Genomic DNA, 27,504 nt, shown 5'->3' with positions numbered 1-27,504 from the left:
GCATCCACGGTTCAGCAAAGCTAAGCAGAAGAAACATCTGTTGACAATGCTGGAGGTATTAGCCAGGGATGTCCCCTTAAGTCAAAGAAATATGGACGGAATTAACATAAAACTTGTAACTTGTCAGAAAGGCAGTGCATAAACAGAGAAGTCGTATGCATATTCCCCTCTGATACTAGCTGAACTACAGCCAACCTGAATAAGTTATATTATGTAATGCAATTTTAAGTACATTCTTGTTTAAAGGTTAAGGCCGACAGAGTGGTGGCTGCATTATTATAACAGGAAGAAAAAGGTACTGTGTAAAGGAAGGATGTTTTAACCATGCACACATGTATAGCAGCCACACCAAGCCAGGAGAGGAAGTGCACTGCACTTCAGGCCCTTCCTGTAGCTTGTATCTCCAAGGTTACTTGACATGGCCACATTAATACCCGGCCTGATGTTTCTTCCTGTAACTCGTCTGGCCTGTGTCCAGTCACAGCTCTTCTTACAGCGTGATAAAACAACTTTAATATAATGGTGTCATTCCCAACCAACTGATTGTTGGTGTTTCTTAGATTGATGTTTTTTTCAGAATCTAAAAAAACTCTAGAAAAAATGTATCTCTTGACTTGAGGTAATTATCTGCTCTTACTGACCAGCCCCAATCTAGTTTACCAAAATGTAATAGAATCACTTTCTGATAAAAATCGTTTTATGTTGACCTGTACTGAAGTAACAGAATTGATGAATGCAATAAGGAAGCTAACCTCAGTTGTTTGATATGTATTAAAGGTAGTCTTGTAGTGTCTTAAATCAACTATAATCCTGAATCCAGGTTTCTTCAATTCTCTGCAGAGGTGATACATGAAACCAAATGTGGTTATAGCCTCTCATTGTGCTATGAGCACTTTCCACCAACTGTCCTCACCTCAAATGTGCGCACCATGTGTGTGTAGAAGTCTACAGTGTATGATTTAGCAAACTAAACCTTGTGGTCCTGATTTAATTTTGATCAACATCCCAGACAGGCCCAAGTATTGAGTATTTGTTATGGTTACACTGTCGGCATCATTAAAACTTATGTGGAAACAGGGACATGTAAATATTATTACCTGCAGGATTTAGTGTGTAAACATAAACAAATATGTACAATATTATAGAGCCTGCTCCGTCCTGTTCACGTAAGTATATCATAGTTTATATCTTGTATCCATGAAGCTACTACGGACATTTAATACAAAAAAATGAGCTAGTTTTGGGCTGATCTGTTGTGGCAAGGTTAGCACGAAGTCTTATCGTAATAAGTATAATTGCGTACACTCCAGAATCAGCCACCGTTACTCAAGGCCACTAAACCACCCTGTTGTCTGTAGCTGCATAGTAAAGTGACACATTTCAAGATTTGCTCTTGGCTATACTCGGGCTCCCCCTGTAGGTGGGATGTGTGATTCACTGTCGTAAATACGAGTTGCAGTCTGAGCCTTTTGCATTTGTTGACAAGCTGACTTAGAGGGGACCTGTCAACCAGCAACCTGTGAAGTCAAAGAACCATGACAGAAATGTTTGCACATGTACTGCACTCAACACAGGAGTATAACAATAGCATAAAGGCGAACAAGCTAATGCAGCAGACGCAGTTATCAATGTTCGAACATGACGTGCATCAAATCCCATTGAATTGTTGGGCTAACTTGCTAAACCTGGGTTTTCCTGGCTTCTGATGATAAACTAGCAAGTAAACAACTTCACTTACACAGCCCAACTTCAAGCAAGCAGAACAGCACAAGATATAGCAAACAAGCAAAGTTATGATTGACTTGTCCAATAACAACACCCAGATGACATCCACCTGCATCCTCTGGCCTCTTTTAGCTCAGCAATGAGTGAAAAGTTTCTTACTCTGTCACTCTCTCTTTTCCTCTTCTTTGTTTCCTTTATCAATGTCCTCTTCAGTGGTTACTGCCATGATTCTATAGCTAACTTCCAGTTCTGGTTGTTGGTTTGTGATGCAGCGTAATATTCTATGTTAAACCAGACTCGTGCTGTTCCAGGCCTCCAGGGGGCGCTGTGACAAAGACAGGCATTCCAGTCTCCCTAGTAAGTTTTTGTACCGATAAACAATTTTGAAGCTGATATTTTAAGGCATAGAAACTACCTAGTGTTGCTTTAAACACAGGAGTAGCATAGAAGTTTTTCTCATCAAACTCCAATCAAATAAGCGTATATCCCTCAATGTCAAACTACGACGGTAAAAGCTCTTAATACCTCTTCCACCACTCCTGGCTTTTGTTAAGATTATTATTTCATACATCTGGTTTACCCCAGCGTGTCCTTCACAGCGACATTATCTGAGAGCCTGCAGCTTCAGGCCCAGAGTTAACACAGTGGCGTCTGAGATTGAGGGCCGTGAGGTCACCACGGATACGTGATGACAGCTCAAGTCAGAGGCCTTACTCTTGAGGGTTCACCCCAGTCTGTCTGCCAGCAGCCCGAGGCACATAAGGAAGTATGGAAGGTGGAGGAGTGAGTGCTGAGAGCAAAGAATGTGACCACTTGCTCTCTGAGGCTCCGGGTCCATACTTAGACTCACAATGTGGGCCTATCGCTTTTATTTTTGTTTATGTGGAAAGATATGCAGAATAATCGAATCCACTCCTTAAAATATTGGCTCCAACTTATTTAAAGGATCAAATGATTGGGTGGATACCTCTTTGTCGTGCAAAAGCTCACATGCAGTTTTTCTTCGCTCACCTCCGGGTCCGGATCTAGAAGTGGGCAGGGGTGGGCAATGCTCACCCAAATATCTGTTCCACCCGCCCAATTGGTCAACTGTGCAATTTAAATCTGTCAATCACATTTATTTAATTCCCCCTGATTAATTCCTGATTTCTGGATTGCCGGTTGGACATAAGGCAAAACTATTATCTGATTAAAATGCATCTTAATTTGAATGATCCGATATCAATGCCATTGGGCTATTAATGTATCATTAAAAATAATCGTCAGTGTTGTGTTTAATTGCAGTATTGTCAGTTCACAGCTTCCTTACTACTCATCACCTGCATGTGTGCTTCTGCGCAGGCATTAAAACGTTTGGGGGCGCTAGTGAGAGAGCGGCATGTGCAAAAAAAATATTATTATTATTAATATTATGCCAGGGCTTGGTTGAATCTCCTATCGTGACACATTCTTTAAAACTTGTCCAACACTGTGTGAAAAGATGCCCACCCCAAATCCCCCCCATTGTGAGCAGTGTAGATCCGGGCCTGTCACCCCCCCACCTCCATCAGCCTCTCGGCAGTGACAGCGTTAAAGAGCGCTCAGCCACAGTCTCCACCTCTTATGTAAATGTGTAAGTGAGAGAGTGGGACGGGGGGGGGAGGGAGAGAGGGAGGGGGCCTCCTGGTGAATGGTGGCGGTGGAGAAGAGGGGAGGGTGTCGCCTTCGCGGATGTGTAGCAGCGCGGGGGTGTGGGTCCCTGCTCCCAGTGTGTGCAGCATCTAGTCGGCGGAGGAGAGGAGCGACGCAGGGCTGCTGGGGGTTCGGATGTGCAGCCATGTCCGGAGCGTCTGAGTGATCCCAGCAGGCTCGAAGCAGGACTGAAGGGATAAAGCTATGGGTGGCCAGATTACACGAAATGCCTTCTACGGTAAAAATGCATGTGTTTTCACGCCGCATGTGTGGATGTGCGCGCTGCGTCGGTGAGGCTGAGACGCTGCGCTCTGTCATGTGTTGAGATGTTAATTCATTGACTGTGTGTCAGGCTCCATATTGTTACTATAGCCTGTGCTCGGCTCCCAGTGACGTCACTCCGGCAATTAGACTCCAGGTCTGGAGACGCAGCAGCCTCACTTGACTTAAGATGAACAAACAGGATGTCACCAGCTCCTCTAAGGAAGACCGGCAGTACACTGTTAGAAACTGTTTACTGTGTGTTTGTGTGGACCCGGGGGCAGATTCAGTGAAGGATGATGGGAGCATGTGGGGTTTCCCTCTGCTCCCCCCCCTCATTAATAAACAGACAGTGTGTGCTGCAGCAAAAAATCAATACATTGATTTCCATTGGTTCCTGTATGCTGACACTGAAGGCGAAGCATCCATCTCACATGATGATCTGTGGCTATGAGCAAATACAGCTAGCTGAGTGTTTTTTTAGCAGATTGATATCATCTTGCAGAAGGCTGGTGTTGACCTTTTAACAACATGTGCTCAGGACTTTGTGTGAATGTGACAGTGTGTAGGACACTGTATAGGTTTGTCTATTGAAGAGCTCTTAATGAGCTTAGTGTGGGCTTACTGTCACTTCATAAACAGTGGAAGTCAACACTGACTAACTCAGCATGGAGACCAGCATTCTGATGTTAACCCCATTGAGACAATACATCTGAATAAGATACAGGATTTTTAAATACATTAACCTGAATAACACATTCAGAGGACGAATGCCCTGGGTTTAAACAAGATGGAGTTGTTGCTTTTGTGAAATTAAAAAGAAAACAGCCAAAATGGCACACTGTAGTTTCGCAAATTAAACTATTCCAGGTTGTCGTTTTACAAACGACGAAATAACATCAGGTGTATTGGCATGACTCATAATCAGGTTGAACTCTGTCACATGTAAATAGGGATATGAATGGAATATTCTATCAGCAGCCAATGTAAACAGCATAATGGAAATAGTGTCTGATTTTGAATAGGGTCAGTAGTCTGAATATTGGTGTCCATGTAAACGTTCAGGGTTGCTATATTGTGTACGTCCATGGGGGGGTTGGCTGCAGCTTCTGGCCTTGAGGGTCTTTTGTTTGATGCTCCTTGTGTTGACAAGCACCAATACCCATCATGATATATGTATATGTAACCCTCCCTGCCCCCTCTCTACAGCCACAGCAGAATAATATTACAGCAACACAGGAGCTGAACAGAAATAGCAATGATTTTGAACTCACTTATAACTGACTAGAATGATCATCATCACGTTATAGTGCTTTTATACTAGTGAACTGATGAGGGAAAAGTGAAGTCACTGCTCTCCCAGCCTCGCCTGATCGTTCTAATTAAAGACCCAAGATTAATCCAATTAGTTAGCCTGTCCCTGTTTGAGACAGCAGGAAGAGGAGACTAACACTGTGGCACCTTTCCTTGGGGACCATGGTCAAACCCCTCATAAGGTTACTTTTTGTTACGTGTGCATTCAGTACACAGTGTTACCTGATGGCTCCCAATGTAACTAACAATAAACTCCTGAGGGATTTGCTTATGAAAGCAACAGAACTTGGCTGACTTCCTTCTGCTGAGTGGTATGACTGGATTTGAAGCATTCATAGCAGCGGGCAGTTATTCATATGCCCAGTTATTCATAAACAGCAGTGGTTTGACCCACTTACTTAACCAAGAAGAGACAAATATCCAGTAAAGATGTGTGATAACACTGAGAATGTACATTCAGAAAAGTTGTGTTTACAAGTGGAGAGAGAGAGAGTCTGTTGTCAGTCCCAATGTGGAGAAGAGAGCCTTCAGCTGAATCTTATCTTGCACAGGTACAAAGTGTTGCTATGGTGACCGTCGGCCATTGACAGAAAGCATTTGAGTGCTTTTGCTAATGCCTCTTTTTATCTACTATAAATTCAAGATATTAAGAATTAAATTTGAACCCTTTGACTATGGCCAATGGTCGGAGTCCTTATTTTCTGAATTCTGTTATGTTTCTTTGTGTTCACATGAAATGCATCTGTTTGTAAAGTTTTCTCCAAATGACGAAAAATTGTTCCACATCGAGTGATTTAAGAAAAATAAACAAAGAATAATTTTAATGACAGATGTTTTTCTACGATGACACCACATGTATATTATCATATTGCAGTTCCCTACCTTCCACTTTATATCTGTGCTTTGGGGGTATGTGCAATTTTCAAAGAACTAAATATTCCTAGATTAAAAGCTATTTCCCAGAATATTGTCATGATTACTCACCATTACGAAAGGTGTAAATTACAGAGGAACAGATTATGCTTTCTAAAGCTGCACCTCTGCTGGAGGTTCTCAGGTGGGAAGGACCAGAGCACATCCCAGCAGTGTTTGCTGAGTTGGTTGCATAATTGAGTCTGCCGAGTGTGTGGGAGCTCCACTTCTGAGCTCCCGATTGACTGAAAGTGGGCCAACGTCTGCGGCTGTACAGGCTTATTCGACGGAGCGTCTGGCTCCATGCGAACAGCGTTTGATTCAGAATCTAAATGCAAAGTTGCAACGAGCTGAAGAGATACCATTTAACAAAGTGAAGTTTCTTAACTTCTCAGAAAAGATCTGATCTCAGTAATGTCATGGGATATGCCTCAGGTTATTGAATGCCAAATAAGGAGAATAGATAAATAATACAGCATGCAAGCCACCAACCACAACCTAAAATATTTCCTATTTATTCTCTTTTTTCTTTCTCTTTGTGTGTATGAGACCAGCAGTTAGAAAGAGATAGCTTTAATCAGACCTCAACAGTTGCCTGGTGTGACAGAAACATATTTCTCAGGGTCAGGTGGCGTTTTTCAGAGCATGTGTCAGTGTTGTCCATGTCTTACTTCCTCTGATTCAAGATAGCATGTTGTGGGATAACACTCTGTTACCTTTCAGCACAAGGATTTAGATCCTGTCACGTGCACATATACAACCCTTACGACCCTAATTGTTCAACAAACATGCAAAGTGCGTCTGTGTGCGTGCACTAGTTTGTTGTAACCTCAAACTGACCTTTTCCAGTATAAACACGAGCTGAAACTGGCTAAACTTCCAGTTCTAAATAGGGAGGAGTTAAGGTCTGAAGTCCTAGTTGAGGTAAGTGGCAGTTGTACAAATCTGCGCGTGCGTGCAGAAGGCCTTCCATCCCCATCTTCATGACAGGTCACCCTCCAGACAGCACCCACACAGTAACTTGCAGCTAGTAATGAATAGCGTCGTGGCTGCTTTCAGTCAATATACACTGCATATCATTATGCTTCTCCAGCAGCCTGCCCTTCTCCACTGCCAGAAGTGTCATTGGATTACATTGTGCTGCATCGTATGAGGCCGTGCAATATTATCCCTTATTGATTAGAGTTGTGTAATCATGCTGGTTTAGAGAATGCGGTAACAACCCAGGGAATAGTGGGCCATAGTTGATGACGTCAACCAGACCAGATCATCTCCGCTGTCTCACCTTTCACTGCCAGGTCATCACAGTGTGAATTATTGATAGCGGAGTGTCTTTACAGTAGGGTAAGCATGGGGAAAAAAAGATACAAGCATATTGTTTTCGATTGGATGGGGGGCTAGTGGTGCTAGCTCCGCCACTCGTCACTTTTGCTCAGCAGAGATTTGTTCTAATACCCCCCAAAAGTGATGACAATTGCCTGAAGTTCACCGATAATTTGGGAGTGGTTTTTTAACCACAGTTTCTTGTCCCATGATCCTCTATGGTTGCTTTGTTCGCCCGTGCTTTACAGGGGAACCAAGATGACATAAAGCAACAAGTTTGCAAAGCAAACTCCATAAGTTTCATTTTTGGTGCTGCCTTCAGGTGCTGTTGAAAAACACTTATTTTTATTTGTGAAAGACTGCATGTTGTTTTTCTGCTGAAGGGGGCTCAATGCAAGCAATGTCAAGACATTACAATCTTATTTTTAGTTCTTGTTGGTTTCCTAATATGGATTGTTGAAGGCATCCATTGGAGAGACTGGGATTTATTGGTAATTAAACTGGTGTTTTATTAAGAAGGGACATAATAAATATATTAGCGTGTATGTACATGCACCATTATGTTGAATGCACAATTTAAGCCATTGTTCTGGGCCACATGTAATTTCAGTGCCCTCAAAAGTTTTACTTTATTAGCAGCCGACAAGCAACTGTTATAACATGAATACATTATTATGAATACACTGCGATGTTGGTGGAGAGTGCTACAGAGAGCAGGAAGTAGATTTATTGTCATAAATAACTATTAAATAATAATTTTGCTTCCATGTTTTGAAATGTATACTTTAATAGTCACAATAACCCCTGCTGCAGTCTGTGTGGCTGAAAAGGAAATCAGCTGGAGAAAAACATTACTACTGATTTGTTAGAGCAACATAAACACATGCATAGGCTGCTTGAATAAAGTGAACACAGGGCAATTCAGTCTGTAAATGAATGAACCAGAGAACAAAAAAAACTAACAAATCCAAGCATATCCTATTTAGTCCAGAGTAACGTTTAAAATTACAGATTCACCTGACCTGCTCTGACTGGTGTCACAGTGGAAAGCCCCACTATGCATCATTACCATGGGTACGAGTCATCTATGTCCGTCAACACTGAACCAATAGATTACTCATGAGCACCAGCAGCACATCAGGCCCTTTGGTTACCACCAATCACAATGAGTGATGAGTCTGTGATGACTTCCTGGTACATGTCCCCAGGTAGAATAGCAGGCATGCAGAGATACAGGAACTATAACTGTCACAGCAGTAGTAGTCTCCCTGAGCCATACACTGACTATTGGGTTTCACACACGCTGGCCTATCTGTGTAGCATCTGCCACACGTGTATAAATGCACATGCAAGTACATTTGTAGATGAGGAAATGTAATACCCTGTGAACTACACATGCATAAGCTGTGAGACTCTGATAGTGCATATAGCACATAAAGCCATCACGGCTGAGCTGTGGCTTTAAGCATCTAAGCCTGAATGATAATTCGTGTAATTAATCACCATTATTATTGCGTGATTCATTTCTCCGTTTGTTCATCAGACTGATGTGCTTTTTTGTCATGAGTCAGTGGGATTGAATACATCATCCACACACTGCTATATAAACATCATTAAGATATTGTTTGCCACTGCCCTCCAGGCTTGTTGGCAGCATTGTAAATGACACTGTCGGTGGAGTCGCTGAGAGCAAAATCAAATGGAGAAGTTATCCAGAGTAAGGGTAACCTTTAGCTGCATTATTTTTTTTAAATCTTTCCAGACATGGAAATGATTGTATTTACCAAGAGAACAAATTAGTGTTGAAGCATAACAGTCCACCTGACATGAAAATAATGTAAAATATGTTTTCTCAAGAGATTGTTTAGTTGATGGATCTAAAGCACAGCAGCACATTAACAATAAATCACACTAATGGCTTCGTCTGCACACTGTGATAGGTTCCACTTGAAATGCAAACATGGAAGAATTTGTTATTTTATGTCACACCCTGCATGCTTGCTTTTTCACATGACGCCAGTGACTTGAACATTTATTATGCGAGGCCATCACAAGTCCACAAGCTGTGTTTGTGCATGTGCTTGTAGTTTTGCTCAGGTCTCAGCTAAGGCTGAGTGATAAACCAGGCTCTACAGAGCAACAAGAGGGAGTGGGTTGATACGTGGGCTACCTGTGCATGATAAACACTGATAGGCTGTTGTGACTAGATGCTACAAACCCATCATGTTTCCACGGTGCTAAAATTAGACATAATGGTTAGACATGGTGGAGATCTGGGTCAACAATACCTGCAAATACCAGTTAAGTTTTGTTTCAGCGTACCTAGGAGACGTGGGAGGGGTTACCTGTGTTTGGATCGGCAAGGAAACAGAAACATGTTGATATGCTTTATCTGCACAACTCATCAAAGCTTTTAAACAGGCTTGAAACCATGCATATCATCCACCATATTTGTTACAATTCTATACGGTATATTTCAAGCTTTTACAGTTGTTTCCTGGAACCAGGGAGTAATTTGCCTACCAAATACTGTGCAAATATTTGAATATTCGCCCCCCCCCCTGTAAAATCCTGTTTGCCCAGTAAACCACTTAGCTGATGGCTGAGGAGTAACACAAGTCTACAGAGAGAGCACACACAAGAACCCACACACACACACAGCTCACCTCTCACTCACCGTCGTCAGCCAAATGAAATGGTGAGAGATTGGCTTACTGCTCCACAGAGATGTTCAGTGGGGTATGACGGTTATTAGCCACACACACAGGCCTCTGTATTGTGATGAGGGATTGTGTGTGTGTGTGTGTGTGTGTGTGTGTTATTAGTTGGATAAAGACTTCTATGCTCTGGGACAAAGGAATACAAGCTTTTCACACTGTTTGTTCATAATAACATATCCTTGACATTTGGCAAAATGGCTCCTGCGGGGCAGTTAAAACTGCTTTCGCCCCAAGATGACACGAGCATAAAGTTGTTTATAAGAAGCGTTTATAAGAGTCAGATGGACGTTAACAGTAGCCAGTTTCAAGCCATTTCCATCAAGCAGTCACATCTCATGAGCATACTCCAGGATTTGTGTTGCTGAGGTAATTAGAAGACTGAGACCAGACATTAGGCTTAAGGCTGCTTTGGTGAAACTGCAAAATGTGATTTCTTCTGAAAAAAAAAAAAGTTTCTACAAAGGAAACAAAAGCAAACTCATAGATTGCTGTCACATACTCTCATAAGTAGTTTTGTTTGCATGTTGCTGCATACCTGTGTGAAGATAAAATATGACACAGGAAGTCTAGTTTGAAAATAGAAATTTCCTGTCTGAACAATCTAAAATGAGTTTTGTGCTCCACCTGAAAAATGAGTTTTGTGCTAAACCTGAAGGAAATACGAGTTATCATAGGATCTGGAACAGGACTGGATCATAGGATCAACGAGTGGATGTTTTTGCTCGTGGTGCTCACCTCCCTTTTTGACAGCAAGATAAAAACAAAGTAAGATGTTTGTTTTGCTCTGTAGTCTGATGTCCCCCATTGTTTGATTGGACTTGAAAAACACACACAGGTGGAGTCACAAAAAGCCCCAATCTGAGACTATAAATATCATTTTATTGTGTCCGAGTAAACAAAAGCCATCTGTTCTATCCTATCTGATAGCAGTGGATAGTGCTGATCAAGACCCTAAAATACTAGGGGTTGCTAAGGAACATGGATTCACACATTGCCTGTTTCCCTCTACAGCAGCTGCGCCTCTTTAGAGCCGGCTAATGCATTCAGCTCAATCTGCCTCAGACCATGTGCGCCACATTCAGCAACTGCTCTCCTGCGGCTCTGCCTAAGACAAAAGGCCTCGATGATGCTTTTAGGTCGGGGCCAGATTGAACGGTAGACACGCTTACAGGGTGACAAACTGGAAGGGTCATTACTAGATAAACACAGACAAGAGGGAAACAAGGGAGACAAAGAAAGTGAGGACACAAAGCATGCTGTTTTCAAAGACTAGCACGGTCTTATCGGGACTCCACAGGACATCTGCTGCTGCCACAGTGTACGCTTCAGCTTTGCTCAAATCACACACTTCTCTGTGATCTTACAGAGCCCAGAGCGCCATAAACCAAATATTATTAAATATAATTTCACTTTGACATTTTCAATTAGGGCCATTCGTTTTTGTGAGTTAGCAAATGCTATTTTTTGGATTCATGTATCTTGCAGAACTGTCTGCAACACTTGAAGTTCGATTTTCTACTGTTGATCATTGTCTATGGTTTCTTATTCCCAAAGATAAGTGGCCAAATATTTGGTCTTGACATGTTTCCAACAAAACTGAGTTTGATCGGAGGAAAAACACTTGAAAAAACATTAGGTTCTGCTGATAGAACACTCCCTTAGGATTAAGGTGATGAGATTTCTTTCTAGCCAGCGAATCTCACTGGAGAAATCAAAGAAGAGACAGACATCCTAATTTTTGCAAAGACAGTAGCTTCAATAGTCCATAATGCATCACTGTGTAGTAAGTTTGGTCAGGAATGGAACCCTCCACCTTTCTCTGAACCTGCTATAACTAGCATTATTGCTTTCTTTAACAAATACAACCCAGGTGAGGAATGGGAAGTCTGTGTAGCATGGATCACAAACTGGTGCAGCAAGAACACGGGCACAAATATTATAAATTGAACCATTTCACCACAGAGTGATGTAATGTGCAAACGCAAATACTGAAACTTCTGGAAATCATTTGACACCCTAGAATGATAATGTGTAACATACTGGAGGAGTATCAGATTGGGGAATTTTTGCGATTGTCTATCAAAGTCAATTCAACTCAGTTTAGCTTCAGAATAGTCATTTAGTCATTTTACTGTGGTGTTTACCAGCTCTGGAAAATCTGTGAAAGTGTTGTTTCTAGTAGCTGCTCGAGTGTTGTGGCTGTACCCCCCTCGGCCACTCTCACCCAGATGCCGTTCAGACACTTTTATTGCCCATGCGTGTAATTATCTAGTCAGTCAAGCCCTCCTCTACACGTCTTCAGTCTTGGCAAGCAGCCATAGAGCTCTCGGGTTTTCGGGGTGAAACACATGACACAGTGTAATGTGTGATATTTAGTCTTGTTCGGAACTTGTGATTGGATTGTTTGGCTGTTTGGTATTCGATGGCCTGCTGTTTGTTTTTATACAAGAATTGTGTCTTGATCTCATTTTAAATTTAGCCAAATAATGGATCATGTTATTAAGCGTTATATAATACGTTGAAACTTATCTTCCAGCCACCACATGGCTTTGGCTGTGGACTTGTGGTGACAGATGCCCCTTAAAAAGGTTCACAGTAGACTTGGACCAACTCACTACATCCATTGTCTTTCTAAAGTTCTGCTTGTCTGTGAACGTTAGAAACTGAGTAGCTTGGTTTCTGTTGCAGTCTTGACCTGCGTGGAGATTTAATTTTCACCCTACATGGCCCGATGTGATTATCACTGATTAGTTTATTAATCCACTGCTCACAAATTATAAACGCAGACCCAAATACAAGAACTCAGAAATCTTAGATTATGCAGTAATATCTGCCAGTATTTTCTTTGATGCAAAGCTTTTCAGAAAATGTATAACAAAAACACTAATTCCGACTGAACTGAACCTCCTGCTTCTTATTAGGACACTTTGTTTCACAGAGAAACTCATCTGTCTTTGTGTTTGTTCTTACTTTGCCTCAGACTCACTCGGTGGCCCGTTCCCATCCACGTCACACCGATGCCACCACAAACCCAAGAGGTGCCTGCCTATCCAGTGTGGCAGTGTCAGTGGGCCCCTTCCCATCAGCCCACTTCTCTTCCATCCAAACGCCAAGGGTTCCCAGATTGTCATGGATCTTGCCCAGAAGACTGTCAAGAGGCAGGCCAGTTTCTGCAACGCCATCACCTTCAGCAACAGGCCCATAGCGCTGTACGAGCAAGTCCGCCTCAAGGTATTTTCTTCTGTCAGAGTGGAGCACTTGAGCTCTGATGAGTCAGGGAGCTTTTAAACTGTCAAAACGATTGGACTGTTTTTATATTAAGTTGATAGTGAAGGTCTTTATACACTGGGGGCTTTTTTTTTCCATGTGATTAATTTGCATGTGTTTTTTAGAAGTGTTTTATTTTTTTGTCGTACTTTCACATGAGGTGAAATTTTGCATTGCAAGTACAGGTCTCAACCAATCACTGTACATTGTAGTAGTTTATCTTCTACAACAACTTACCACAGACAGATGCCAGATCCTGGTATAGTCCCCCTTAGCTGCAGCCTTATCTTCCCCAGCAGGACTTCAGGAACTGTTGCAACGTTGTATGTCTACCAGCATGAATAGTTTTGATGATGAATATTGTCTGATGGATATTTTGCATTTACGTATTGTTTATTTGTCATATCCCCAGCATTTGAAAGTCTTTGTAATGTTTAGTTCTATGAGATTATAGATTACACTTTACGGTCTCAGAGTAAAAACACAGGCAAAAAGGAGGTAGAAGCCAACAGTTAGTGGTGATTAAGTGATTAAGTTTTAATGAAGTGCCTCATTATCAACTGACAATCAGCACTACTTTCAAAGAACTCAAATCTGTTGAAAATAATTCCAGTAAACCCACTTTGGCTCTCCCCTCCACAGATCACTAAAAAGCAGTGCTGCTGGAGTGGGGCTTTGCGTCTGGGGTTCACTTTCAAAGATCCATCCAGGATAAACCCAGACAACCTGCCTAAGTATGCCTGCCCTGACCTGGTGTCCCAGAGTGGCTTCTGGGCCAAGGCCCTGCCTGAGGAGTTTGCGAACGAGGGCAACGTTATCGCCTTCTGGGTGGACAAGAAGGGCAGAGTCTTCTACCGCATAAATGAGTCCAGCCCCATGTTGTTCTTCAGCGGAGTCCGCACAGCTGAGCCCCTCTGGGCCCTCATTGATGTTTACGGTCTGACCCGCGGAGTGCAGCTGCTAGGTAAGATGGTTAAAGAAGAGTGTACGTGCTCAACTGAATTACAAACCATGAATACTGCCCCAAGGACTGGACTCCCACCAGTCCTCAAGGGCCCCATGTTTACTGCTTGGGGAAATCATTTATAGTTATTTTATTTATTGATTATTCTTATAAACTGAATTGGAAAAGGAAAGTAATAGTATATAATAGTGTATATAATAGAATATGGTTTCTTGGCTGGGCATTCCTGGAATCTTCTGTGTTTGCCTGGTAACCCTGTGATGACTCACTGCTCCCCACCATGAAACAGTCCCGCATAAAACACTCTATAAAGCATATCTTCTATTTTTGAGCCATTGGGGTTTTGTTTAAATTTAAAAAAAAAAAAAAAAAAGTGTGTCAATTATTAAACATGTGAATCAGTGGGTGTTGCCAGTAGGTTAATTCAGCCCTGATGAGGTGTTTTTATGATGGACGTATTGCAGATATCCTCTATAAACGTGTGACTGTTTTAGAGAAAAGCACAACACAAGGACATCTTGTTTTGATTTAAACAATCGCAGGTCCTTGTTTTCACACATCCTTTCTTCAAAGCTTCCAAGATTGTGTTATGTTTTCCTTCTTGTCCTTCGTGTCATCACTATTTTGTCATTGATGGCTAAAGATGTAGATGACGTCACATTTTAGTTCTTTCACTTTACACATTTCTGTAAATATCAAAGCAGGTTTCCTCATGTCCTCATGTTTATGTCGTTCCTGGAGGTTACCTTCCTGTCCCTGTGAACAGTAAAGCTTTCCATGAAGTCATGGAAGAACAATGAACAAAGGCTATCTATATCTGACCAATATTTGGCCCCATGTTTACACCAAAGCAGTGTGTGTGTGGGGGGGGGGGGGGGGGTGCACTGTTGTCCATTATCAAGGTATGCTAGGTAGCTTAGCATACATACCACAAAGAATTGGACGTGAAATCGGAGGCCGAGGCTTTGATGTGAGAGAATGTATACACATACTTCTTTTCCCTGGAGATTCAGTGCTGCCCCCCCCCCCCCCCCTGTGCTGTTGTAAAAAATAGACCAGGGGTCAATAGCCCCACAGATAGCACATTTGATTGTTATTGTGCACTGTGTTGATTGACACTGGTATCTCCCGGCTGGTGGGGGTTGATATTTCAGTTTCAGTTTTGGCAACTGGTTTTAGTTTAGTAAAGGTGTATTGGTCATTTGAATTGTCTTCGTTTTTTGCAACAAAATCTGAGGACATTTTTGTCCGTTTTCATCAGTGACATGTTAGTCTCACGTTCATCTTACATTTTTAAATTTTTGCATTTTAAGGCTGCAGCTGTCTTAACAGCACAAACTGAGCTCAGTTTAAGTAGCATTTCCAAACTGTCTATTTGATCAAACCGCTCTCTCTCCAATCTCATCTAATTCCCTAAAAGTAAATGACTTACATTAACATTACCTCCACATTAGCACTTGATTACGTTTTAAAAATGTTCTTAGCTGTTTTATTGTAGCTCTATTTCTTAGTGGATTATCGATGAATTCAGACCATAACTGTTTCCTCCAAGAAGAGATCAGATGATATCACTAACAGACACAACAACTGTGTTTCTAATCAGAGCAACATTATTACATTATTTTTACAGCCTTGTTTTTGTCTAAAAAAAACATTTTTATCATAGTTTTCATTAATGAAGGGTTACGGTGCATTATCTCTGCATTATTTTTCTTCCTCTTGCTGTATTTGCTTTTCCCTAATGGAATTTATGGTTCATAACTTAAAGTCCTGTTGCCATATTCAACATGCTCTGTCTCAATGAATTCCTGTTTTCCAAAGGGTAAAACAGTGGCCTGAAAAAGGAAAGAGCAGAAAATGGTTCAAGTATCAAATAGCAAAGGACTTGGGTTTTGTGAACCCTCTGTAATGCATCTATCTAAAAAATGCCTGACCTTTTTGAAACACTGCTTCAAGCACCATTTCAATCAAAACCCAAGATTCTCCCCAGCTCTACTTAAGTCATTTCTGCTGTCTTTTTATGTTTAGACCATATGCAGCGCTGCCTACAGAGCAGGGGCTCCTGTTCCTGAGGGGGGCATCTGACTGACATCTGCCCCCACAAACAGGGGCCTGTTCAGAAGGGTGGAACGCCACCGAAGGTCAAGATAGAAATACGTCATCTAGACTAGACATGGCCCTTTGTGACGCTCAATGGCCAATTGTGTCAGCTCTGTGCATCACATTTCTGTGCGTAACGCTTCATGAACCTTTCCTATTCCTCCGATAGGGCTTTGGGCTTTCACATCTGAGGCCATTCCCTTGCTTTCACTCCTTATTTTATCTAACATTTCAGAAGCTTTTGCTTTTTTTCCAGGCTTGGATTCTCAATTAAACACAATATAGCATAGAAGTGGTAAAAAAAAAGTGTTTTATTTATTCGTTCTGAACCTTTCAACGTGTAAATACCCTCCTTAAACTTTGTTTTAGCTGTTGTTGCAAAATGTTTTCTTACTGTTGTAGACATTTTGTCTTCAAACCTCTTTTTACTTTAATTCATTGAGTATTACACACACACTCTCAAAATCTCACACACACACACACACACTCTCAAAATCTCCCATTCTTTCCATCTAACACCTCCATTCTTAGGAGCTTTTATATCCAAATTTCTCCTCCAGGATCAATAACAGCTACAGCAGGCGATATTCTCTTCAGTGTTTTTCATCAGCGAGTGACATTATTCATTGTGTCTACTCAGAAATACTATAATCCTCGCTACATAAAGATTGAATTAAAATTCTATGGTGGATTAAGTTTTTTGCTCAAAGACATTTTGTATATGGCCCCTCCATAGTGTAAATTAGCAGGGGGCCTCTGGCAGTGTCTCCATTCAGCTGGGAAATTGCTACACCCAAACACACACATAATCACGCCTTCAGAAGCAGCAGTAGCAAGTTCCACTGCTGATTCAAATCAGCCATTCCACCTGTTTTCATTTCTTTCTGCTTCGAGCTGTTGCATAATGTCGCCCATTTCATTTAATAGATCCCTGTACTCACTGTCAGTATACAGGGAGTATTTTTTTTCACGAACACCCTGGTGGGTGCTGTCTTTTATCATGACTGATATGGAAGGCAGGTCCTGTCACAGGATATCACAGGTTGTTCTTCTACCGCTCAGTGTTTTCACCTCCTGATCTTACAATCCACAGATAATTTATTTGATCCCATTTTTTGCCCTTCACCAAAGACAAAATGAATATGGCGCTTAGTACAGCCCATACATAGACAATAGATTCTCAAAAAGTGATAAATTAATGATTTAACTGGATTAACTAAAACAGGAAGACACAATTTGATTGTATTGTCAGATTTTTAATAACTGAAGCCCATATTAAATGATTATTGGGCTATTATAGTCAGTGGAAATAAGTACTAATCACAACACTGACATAAAATTGTTATTGAAATGGTAAATGTTCCGTGTTTATCATTTATCTTTTCTTAATGACCACTCAGAGCAGCACTGTACAGCCATTTTGCCATTCACACACTTTCATACAGCACTTTATCTACCACATCAATCACAAACAGCCAGCAGAGGAAATTATGGGTTCAGTATCTTGCCCAAGGACACCTCAGCACCTGTAATGGCAAACTGCTCTACCTCCTTAGTCAGTTGATTGATTTGTGTCCACCTAATATACAGTATATCCATGTGTTCAATATCAACTCTCCTTTGAGCTCCATTGTTGTCTCCAACAACCACTTAACAGGAGCTATTATTCTCATAATATCTGCATGGTCATTTTACTATTCGTTAGAGTGAAACTATTTTATATCAGTGCAGCTTTAATCAGTCAATGCTGTGAATATTGAAGATAAAAAAAACACATTTGATCATGTAAGAGCCTTTTACATAAAATGTAGTTAATTTATTAAAAAAAAATTCTTTGCACATGTTCGGAGTGACTTCTTACATGTGCCCCTGTGTCTTGAGATATATCATCTGTTCACCATCCTGAGGCTGTTCTGAGGTCAGTGCCAAAGCAGAACAGTAGAGGATGACCCTGGGCGACATTTTGAATGCCTTTGATGTAGAAAGATTGAAATAGAAGCCGTATCATGTGATAATCCGCCCTGCAGGAATCACCACTGGGATACATCATACATACCAAGAACAAGGGGGGTAGGGCGGATTTTATGGTTTCACACCTCTGTAAGCATGATGACAGCAATTTCAGATTTTCAGATTCATGTCCCACCCTCCAGCGAGCTAATGAAGCTGAGACAGATAAGGTGATGGGATTTCTATACCACAAACAAATCCATGCACATGTACTTATTCAGAGGAGTCTAACATGCAAGTGATAGTAACATATAAAGACACATGAAGACGCTCATGCAATTTTGTCACAGGGTTGATTTGCTCCTGCTGCATTGTGCTTTGCTGTGATATAGCTCACCTTCTTAGCAACATTGAAGGTGATGAACACATGCATAATGTAAGGCTTCTGCTACAGATAAAAGGTATCATATGTAGTGACATCTCTGCTTAGGTGCCTGAGGTAGGTGATTGCACCTGGCCTTGAACTGAGCAAGTACAACATTGGGGGAAGAGGATCATCTTTGGAGCAGACTGTAGCTTTTCCCTCATGCTTGAAATTTAACAAAGCCCAAAAGGTGGTTTTATATATACATACTGTATATTACGGGTCCTATGGTTAGCTGTCACTATCTACACACACAGCAGGACTTGACATCGGAGGCTGTGTGTCTGAGTAACTCCAGCTGTTGTGAAGTCTGCCGGACTCAGATGAGTATGAGTCAGCCACAGTGGAGCTTTAATCAAGACAGGCCCTCTCTGGGACTTCCCTGAAGGACAAGAGAATAAAGTCTGATTGCAGCGCCTAGAGGCTGCTAACACCTCTCAACCAGGCTGACTCAGAGAAGGAGTTGGCCAATTTAGCTGTCACCCCAAAACAGCAAATCAGCTGCACAGTGTCCTGGAAGAGAGTTTAATCTTTGTAGTCCATCAGGAAAATGCATCTGCAGTGGAAACACTAAAGAGCCTCTGACATCTGCGGTGTTATGAGAGATTGTCTGCAGGTGATGGATTGAATTACATGGGAGCTGTTGACCCGAGAATAAGGTCTCATTGTCCCAGCAGAAAGCAACATTAGCTGTCACTCTAGCAGAGAAGCTGTCGTAATGAATGAAAATTCAGCAAACAGCCACTTTGGTCAATGCAACCAGACAATATGTTGCAGCCATGACCTAAAATCTTTTCTGTCTGCCATACATCTATTGCATACATGAAATCATCACTATCTCCTCCTCTCTTTTATGTAACTGCACACTTTATTTTGCAGCACGAATCACCGGTGATGTGTGTTTATGTGCATATGACAGGTGTGGATTCGGAGAAAGGAAACCAAAATGTTTTCCTCACCTTAAAAACATTACTTTTTTTAGAGTTAATGTGGTAAATGGGAGAAAACCACATGAATATCTGCTCACATGACTGATCAGCTGTTGCTACCTCTACAGAAACATAAGTAGTAAAAAACAATCAAACACATTACACATGCAAGGGCAAATTGGTGTCCTGGTTTATTCACGCCATACCATTTGATGGAAACATGCTTTTTCCTTTTTTTGCAAAAAGTTTGCTTCGGATTGGCTTGATAATTATATGGAATCACAGCTTGTCGTTAAACGCTGTCACAAAGTTGACAAGTGCGTAACAGTTCGATAAACGAAGATGTGATGTGGCAGGCCTGACTCTTTGTTTATGTCTTTCAGCCGTTTTGGAAAGGCTACCTTATCTCTGACAGCGCGTCATCTCAGGAGGCAGGGTCGTCCGGTTTAGGATCTTTCACAGCACGTCCGCTTTGCTGAGGCTAAAATAAAGGATGTCTTCTCTTAAAGACATAGCGTCCCCTGTGTTCTCATATTTCAGCTGATGGATGTAGGTGGAAGTCTGGTTTCTACGCCTACATGTTCTCAGAGGTTTTACTTTCTCTGACTCTATAGGTGAAGTAAAAAGTGATAAAGCTTGTTTTCCTGCTGATGAAAGAGCAGAAAGAGAAGTGGGTTAGCACAGCCTTCGTCAGTGGTATCCCTTGAGTTTGCTTCTTCTCCCACATCAGTTGAGAATGTTTTCCTTTGCCGATGGCTGGTTGAGGCTAATGACATGAAAAACTTATTACATTTAATTTGAGACGAATTTAAAATTCAGACTTAATTATAAAAGTCCAAAAGTGTTCAGAGAAACAAATACTTTAAATGAGCTTGATACTAAAACTCTTGGGTGCGATACAGAGAACTTAAAACGAAATAACAAAAAAATGTAGAAATACTTGATGTTTTTGCTCTTTTTGGTTTCTAACCTTACTGTGCACTGTGCTCTTCTCCTGGAGCTCCACTAACGTGAATTCATCTGGAATGACAAAAGTGATACATGTGTTGTGTCAGCACAGAGAGAGACAAAGACAGATGAGGGTTCCTGTACTTCTGGGAGAGATGATAATTTGATTATTGTCTGGCATTGATGTTTGACTTGGCAGGACTCAGTCTCCCAGTTAATGGCAGCACTTACAAATCCTGATGCTTCACACAGACCCTCCAACAAAAACACACAAAGCAGAGAAGACGGTGCAAATCTGACTTTTTTGTATTTGTCTGGGAAATGTTGCAGGTTTTGTGTTGTAAAGTCCTCTGGCCATCAAGCGCAGTAAATGCAGCAATGCTGTGTTTCTTGGCTTGAGTTCCCTTCATATAATTTATGGGTTTTGTTGGTTTGAGAGCTCAAAAGGCTAAGAGGAACAAACCCAATTTGTGTGATTTGGCATTTGGAATCGGGTTTAAATTACCGTACCTTGGCTGGATCCTTCAGTGTACTCATTTCCTCTTCAAAGAGACAGACACAAGAGATATAAGTTCAATAATTCGATTTTGAACTTTACAGCAGTGTGAAACTGAACAGATAATGTTTAATAGGGGTAAACTAGAGGTAACTTGTCAAGATTTATGGGGAGTTTCCTGTTTTTGCTCAACTCGGTGTGTATGTTTCCTGAGCTCAAAAAGAAGTGACTTCACCCAAACTGTAGTTCAAAGCAGGACGTTTTGTGAAGATCCCCTGAAAGGTCCAGCAGCTCTGAAGCAGCAGCACAGGAAATCAACACTGTGTTTACTGTACCCTGCGTAGACACTTTTATTTAAGGAGTCACAGGGTTAATGGTACTTTATGACTCAGTTCAAACAAGTGGATGGCCATCAGTGAGCAGGGTCAGAAATAAGATTGTAAAATAGGTAACCATGTTTTTCATGTGCAATGCTTTAAAGGGTACTTAAAGTCAATAGCAAATGTGCTTATTAACTTGTATTTCTTTCCCATCATTCTTGCTGGTGAACTCATCCAGCCCTGAGGGTCAACAGTGACATTGTAAAAAAAGCTATTTTGATATCAGAGTATTCATTATAATTCATTCATAATTCTCCTCAAATATGACAATTTGCATTTTTCTTTGCTATAAATTCAATTAAATACATTCAAGTTTTAAACTATTTGATAAACAAAAATTCTACTTTGGCTACTTTCCATTATTGATAAATAGAAAAAAACATTTAGCAGATTAATCAATAAAGAAAATAATTCTTAGTTACAGCCTTCATCCTCAGCTTTTTTTACAAACTGATCTGTCTGAGCATAGTGGTACAACAACCAGTTTTCTGTAATTATGAACGGCAGCAAAGGTGTTGATGTGCATGTGAGGGCGTCAGTCTTCTCCCAGTAATAAATAATTAGCCTATTAACAGCCTTCCTGCATGCTTGAGCACAGGAATAAAACAGGGGGCTTTATAATAAGGACCTTATGATGGAGGTTATTAATGCTGAGGGACTGGCACGCTGATTGGCAGAAAAGGGGCGGCACATGCTGAATTCTGCCGATGACCTAAGGGACAGGGCTTTTGTGACTTACCGGGCGTTCTGCCTGACTCTTTGTTATGACCATGTGTCGCCCTGGGAGCTTGCTGCTCTTTCCAAAAGCCCGGGGTTCAAAGCTGCCCAGCTCGATCAGGGACTGGGGATTGGGCCAGTGCCAGGGAATAAAGAACATCCCAAACATCTAGTACAAAGACCCTCTGACTTCATCGCTCTCTTCTACGATACCTCTCACACCCTCTCCCTCTCTCAGTTGTTATATCTCGGTCTCTCCCTTACTTGACCGGTCAGTCTTCGATTCCTAATCCCTGGGTCATTCACTGAGCCTTACACTGTGTCTTTCTCCCTTTAAAGACCCCGTGTTATCTCCCTGACTCCCTGCTTCATCCATCTCTCTCTTCTACCTCCATAGCTGATCCCGGCTGACCCGTTCCCTTCACATCTACTGTACATCGGCTCCTCATGTCCTCTTGTCTCCAATTTTGCTCTCCTCTTTTCTCGTCGTCTTTTCCTTTCTCTTCATCTCTTTTCAAATCTCACAAGAGCTCCCTTTCCTCTGTTTCTAGTTCCAGCTTTCTTCTCCTTTGCTGACATCAGATGAAACCCTCCAGAGAGTATGGATAAAGATAAGCCCTGTGAGATAGAGTGTGTGCGTGAGAGAGAGCAAATCCTCCACCTCCACCCCCCTCTCTCCAACACTGGCTCAAACCCCTGGCACGTTCCATCTGCTCAGACTAGCAAAGCCACTAAGCCAGCCTCTCCCTCCATCCACCTCCCAATGCACAGCATTAGCTAACCTGCTTTGTGGCTATTCCCTAATCAAAAACATTTACAGTGTGAGCCAAAGCCTACGTCGGCCAAAATAGACACGCTGCCACTCTCCCTCCCATCCCCCGCCATGCTTGTCCACATATTTATAATGGATTAGCTCGACAGGTGCTTAATTATTTGAATAAAAATGGTCAGAAGAGGAACTGAGAAAGAGAATATGCTAATGCCAAATGGGTTTCGGTTTTTCAAAGGTCCAATCAAAGAGCTGACCCGTAACTTTCACACTCCCCATGCATGAATTCATTAATGGTTCGGTCCAACAGGTGCTGCATTCGGTTTGAAATCTAGTCGAAATGAATGAATCAGGTGATGAACTCACTTCTAAACCCCTCCTGGCTCACGGTGCCAGCAGCTGCATCTTCCACGTCCCGGTTACAGTCACACACACACACACACACACACACACACACACACACACACACACACACACACAGAGTGAGACTTTAATGCTGATTTCAGAGTGCAGATTTTTGGCCTTGTTCAATGGGAAAGAGCATCTGTGAGTTGTGGATTTGAAAAGGGCCAATAGGACAAAGGGACTGTATCAGCTAAAAAACGCAGGTGCACCACGATTAGCAGACTGCAGCTGGTGAGGTCACAAACGGACACGGATACACATTCACACTGTGCGCACACACACACACACACATGCTTTTTGAAATGCACGGTGGATGTCCAACAGTCCTTTCATTCCTTTCTCTGTCCTCCAAGCTAACAACGTGCATTAGGAGCACATACAGTACAGCAAAGCCCCTGTCTCACCGGCCTTTGATGAATAAAGGGGCAAAAATAAGAATACATGACAGACAAAGCTACTATGAAATGACTTCTCTTTGAAAAGTGAGAGAGGCTGAAAAAGACGGAGAGGATATAAAAAGGAACATAAACCCTCGGAGAAGTGCTTTGAAAATAGTTGATAAAAGACTATATTTTTTAGAGGAATCAATTTACCGTGTGTATGCGCTTGTGTTCACACATCCTGCCTTTGAGTTAGAGTTGGTGTGACAGAGAGAGAGAAAGCAAGCAAGATGATTTACAGCTCGTTGGAAGTTTCCGCCGAATCCTTTCAACATAAATCCAGCATTGTCACATGCTGCCATGCCTGCCTTCCCCAGCTTTACCTCTCCTCTCTGTTCGCTCTCCATCCGCTGTTATTCCCCCCGGGACATGTCGTCATCCTCTCCAGCTCCGGTCCCCCTCCATGTCCCTGAGGTCTTGCAACATCTGTCCTGACGTAATACAATTGGATGAAGTGATGGGCAGCAGAGAAATGGACGGCTCTGAAAGAGGCGCACACAAACGCACAATTTCGTTTGGCGATGTCATTCAAATCCCTCAGTAATTCAGAGTGGGCCGCTGACAGCTTGGCATCACGATCGGTTTGTGGTTGAGCAGTTAGCGTGCCTGCTCCTCATGTGCATTGACAAATGAGCGGCTTTCTCAATCATGTGAGCAAAATTCAAGGCTCCTGCCACATTAAGGCTACTCCATTAGGCCTATGGTGTCTATAGGAAGTGTCATAAAATCAGGAAATAGACAACACAAGCTGTTCAGTTCCAACTAAGGAGCCACACATTATCAGGCTCCGTTCATTTCCACTGTTCCAAGTTCTGGCGAGCGTTTTCATGCAGGCTGAGAGTCCATCCCAGGGAATTGAAATCCGAAGATGAAATCCGAGCTGGCATGCTAGTCATCTTTAGCTAGCCTCAGGGACTCCCAGTTAACTGCTGCACACGAGAGGTGTTTAATGGTTGATTAGTAGTCTCAGGGAGCTGCCTCGTTCACCAAAGGCACCGTCCTCTCTATTTACTGCTGCTCTGAAAAATCAATTAGCACAATTACAGGGCCTTATAGTTCCATTAAACATTAATCACAACGCGTCATGTTCCTGGATGGCAGCTAACATTAATTGATGGTTGACGTGGCTTTGAGGGAGCAGAGATGCTATCTCAGCTTTACAGATACACAAGCTCATCACACAGCATTTCAGTGATGATGCAGAAAATCAGACACATCGCTCTCCGGGGATCAAACACTGAGGAGATTGCTGTCGTCTCCAGTTCAGTTCAACACATTGGCAGCAGGACACTCGATGTCAGCCACTGTCTCTGTGGGTGACGAAGGTTTACTTTAAGGTTAACTTCTTAGAGGAGGTTTTAGTGAAGATCTGGATCTGGATCTTGGAAGGACTTAATGACAGTGTTTGTTTATCTGATCTTTTGAACTGGACATCACAGCTTAATGCTTTTTTGGTACGCAATAAGATAAGTCTGTGTTAGAAATTGACATAAAGTTTTCCTCCATAATTATTTATCAATACCAGAATTATTTTAACTTTGATATTGTATTTCTCTCCACAGCAGTTGGGCAGATGGCTTAAATACTACAATACCTATGACATTTGGTTGCTGTTGCTCTAAGAAAGTGGGTTATAAGCATTAATCAGATTCTTTTTTTTTACTGTAATGACTGAATTCATCCAAAAGTCAAATCAAAAAGGAACTGATTTGTATAATTCTTGATTAGATGTTGTGTGAAATGCACCTTTAGAGTTCTAGTTACCACACTCTTCTTGTGATGCAGAATCTGAAAGTTAAGTAAATGAACTGGCAGATTGCGTTATCAGGTTTAAACAAAGTGTAAGTGTTGTTTGCAATAATAACTTCATACCCACTGTAAATCTTGTTTTTGCTGACCTCTAGTGGTTAAAACTCTCTGTGGTGCTGTACAGGTGAACTTCAGAACCACGTGACATCACTTCTGGTTATGTCTGTTCACAGCAATCAGAGGTGACGCAGGCAACCCTAACCTTGACCCACAGCGTTTCAGCCTGTTGTTAGATTCCTCTTTAAACTGAGGGATTGGGTTTCTCGTAGTGAAATGCACCTTTGGGAGTTGCAGCTGATTACTCTCCTTAAGTTTTTATGTACAGAAACCTGTAGCTCTGACAAACCTGTAGCTTAAAAAGACTATATTATTATATTATATTGTTATTCTGCTATTTGTTTTACATTTATTTTATGACCATTAAAGTCTTGGAATTAAAATGACTTTATTTTCTGAAACCCACTTCAACCAAAGTAACTGTGACGTCACAGCTCTATAAAAACCTGACCTGGGTGGTTGGTTCAGATTTGAAGCCTTATTTATTTATTCTTTATAAAGATGATGATTTCCACTTTTAAGACATTTTTACCAAGGCAGCTATTGTATGACTGCCTTTTATTATTAAAGAAGTGTGGCTTCTTTTGTTAGATGAATATAAGCATTGTATCAACTCTAGAAAACAAATCTTGTGACTTATCCGTCTGTAGACAGTGTACAAATAAAAAGCCTAATCATTTATTCAACTAAAAAGCATAAGATTTTATTCAACTACAAGTCCACATAACATTTGTACTAAATTTACTAACCTGATTTGTGCATTAATTAAATGAAACCTTGAAAAGACATTGTCTCAACATAAAAGCACTGCTTTTTATCAGGTTACCACTTGCTGTTATTGATTTGCAACAGAAAGAAAAATACTAAATCTAATTTAGAGAGTAAAATGTCTATCTTTCTTTGGCTATTGCCTTCACAACAGGCTTGACTGCTCTGTTTTCACTGCTGCACTTTGCAGTAAGAGGCCTGTCCCACAGATCTGGTAATTGAAGCTAAGAGGTTTATCTGGAGTCAGGCCCTCAGGTCGTGGTCCGATAGAGGGGCCCGTAGTTGACTTGGACTGGAGAGGCTCAGTCAGTGACTGATCACTGTCTTCCACCCTCCACCTCCAACCCCCCAGGACCCTGCACTCACTCCTCCACCCTCTAATTTGACAGAGGAGGGTCTCTTAGTATCCTCATAACCTCCTTTGTGGTCTGTCTCTAGTTTCCTCTTTGTATCAGACCCACAAATACACAAAGACATACGTCACACACTAGCACCGGACCACAGAGTGACACCAGTCGCTCTCTCTCTCTCTCTATAGCTCTGTGAGGACACCAGGCTAATTTTACCCCTAACACCAGACGAGGAGGTTAAGGGGGGGAGGGTCATTTAGAGGTGTTATTTTGAGCAGCCATGTCGAAGCGTAGGTTGAGACTTTAAGCAACCTCAAGGCAGCTTATCAGAGGTGGAGTCATTAGTGTGTGTATTTGTGACCACTTGCTATTAAAGACACGTAGAGTGATACTGCCGTTTGCACTGCAAATACACATCCAATACACGTCCATGCATGCATACTGGATATTTCAGGGCAGTCCTTTTTTCTTTGTTAGCCATGCAGCCTAGATGAAACTAGATGATTCATCTCTGTGCAGAAATATGAGCAACTGAATAATTTCTTAATCTTGAAACAGACTTTCTGACACTCCAATTTGCTGCAGCATAGAATAATCAGAACTACCTGACACTGCCTATGAATTGTGCAAGTCAAGCAAAATTTCCGTGTTTATCTTGTTGTGAGACTATTTGCAGATTCAGCCCCTCTTAGCACTGTAGGCTCACAAGAAGAATTCAGCTGACTGTAAACTTCTTCTCATGCAAACTGTTAAAAAGGCAAAACAGAGTAAGACCCCCATTAACAACTGTTCACTCTCCTTTTCC

The 27,504-nt window shown here is 41.7% G+C and overlaps 1 protein-coding gene and 1 long non-coding RNA gene across 3 annotated transcripts in view; one reads left to right on the top strand and one right to left on the bottom strand.

Annotated features, from left to right (window-relative positions):
- The window catches only part of neurl1aa (neuralized E3 ubiquitin protein ligase 1Aa), a 65,942-nt gene that overhangs the window by 23,772 nt on the left and 14,666 nt on the right, over window positions 1-27,504 (top strand). The window contains exons 1-3 of one of the 2 annotated variants that reach the window (XM_020083642.2): window positions 3,366-3,634; window positions 12,907-13,157; window positions 13,836-14,157. In XM_020083642.2, the coding sequence (XP_019939201.1) occupies window positions 3,601-3,634; window positions 12,907-13,157; window positions 13,836-14,157 (607 nt within the window). In that variant the 5' untranslated portion in view covers window positions 3,366-3,600. Of the gene's footprint in view, window positions 1-3,365; window positions 3,635-12,906; window positions 13,158-13,835; window positions 14,158-27,504 lie in introns of those variants that run through there. The other variant, XM_069530556.1, reaches the window with a different exon arrangement.
- On the bottom strand, window positions 19,734-27,486 carry LOC138411199 (uncharacterized). The gene is made up of 2 exons (XR_011243854.1): window positions 22,124-27,486; window positions 19,734-20,580 (listed from the first exon to the last, which is right to left on the bottom strand). It is a non-coding gene; the product is annotated as an uncharacterized lncRNA (long non-coding RNA).

The sequence above is a fragment of the Paralichthys olivaceus genome, chromosome 8 (assembly GCF_024713975.1).
Source record: "Paralichthys olivaceus isolate ysfri-2021 chromosome 8, ASM2471397v2, whole genome shotgun sequence".
Classification (NCBI taxonomy): Eukaryota; Metazoa; Chordata; class Actinopteri; order Pleuronectiformes; family Paralichthyidae; genus Paralichthys; species Paralichthys olivaceus.
Note: the sequence above shows the minus strand (reverse complement) of the source record. Positions and strands in the feature narration are given on the sequence as shown.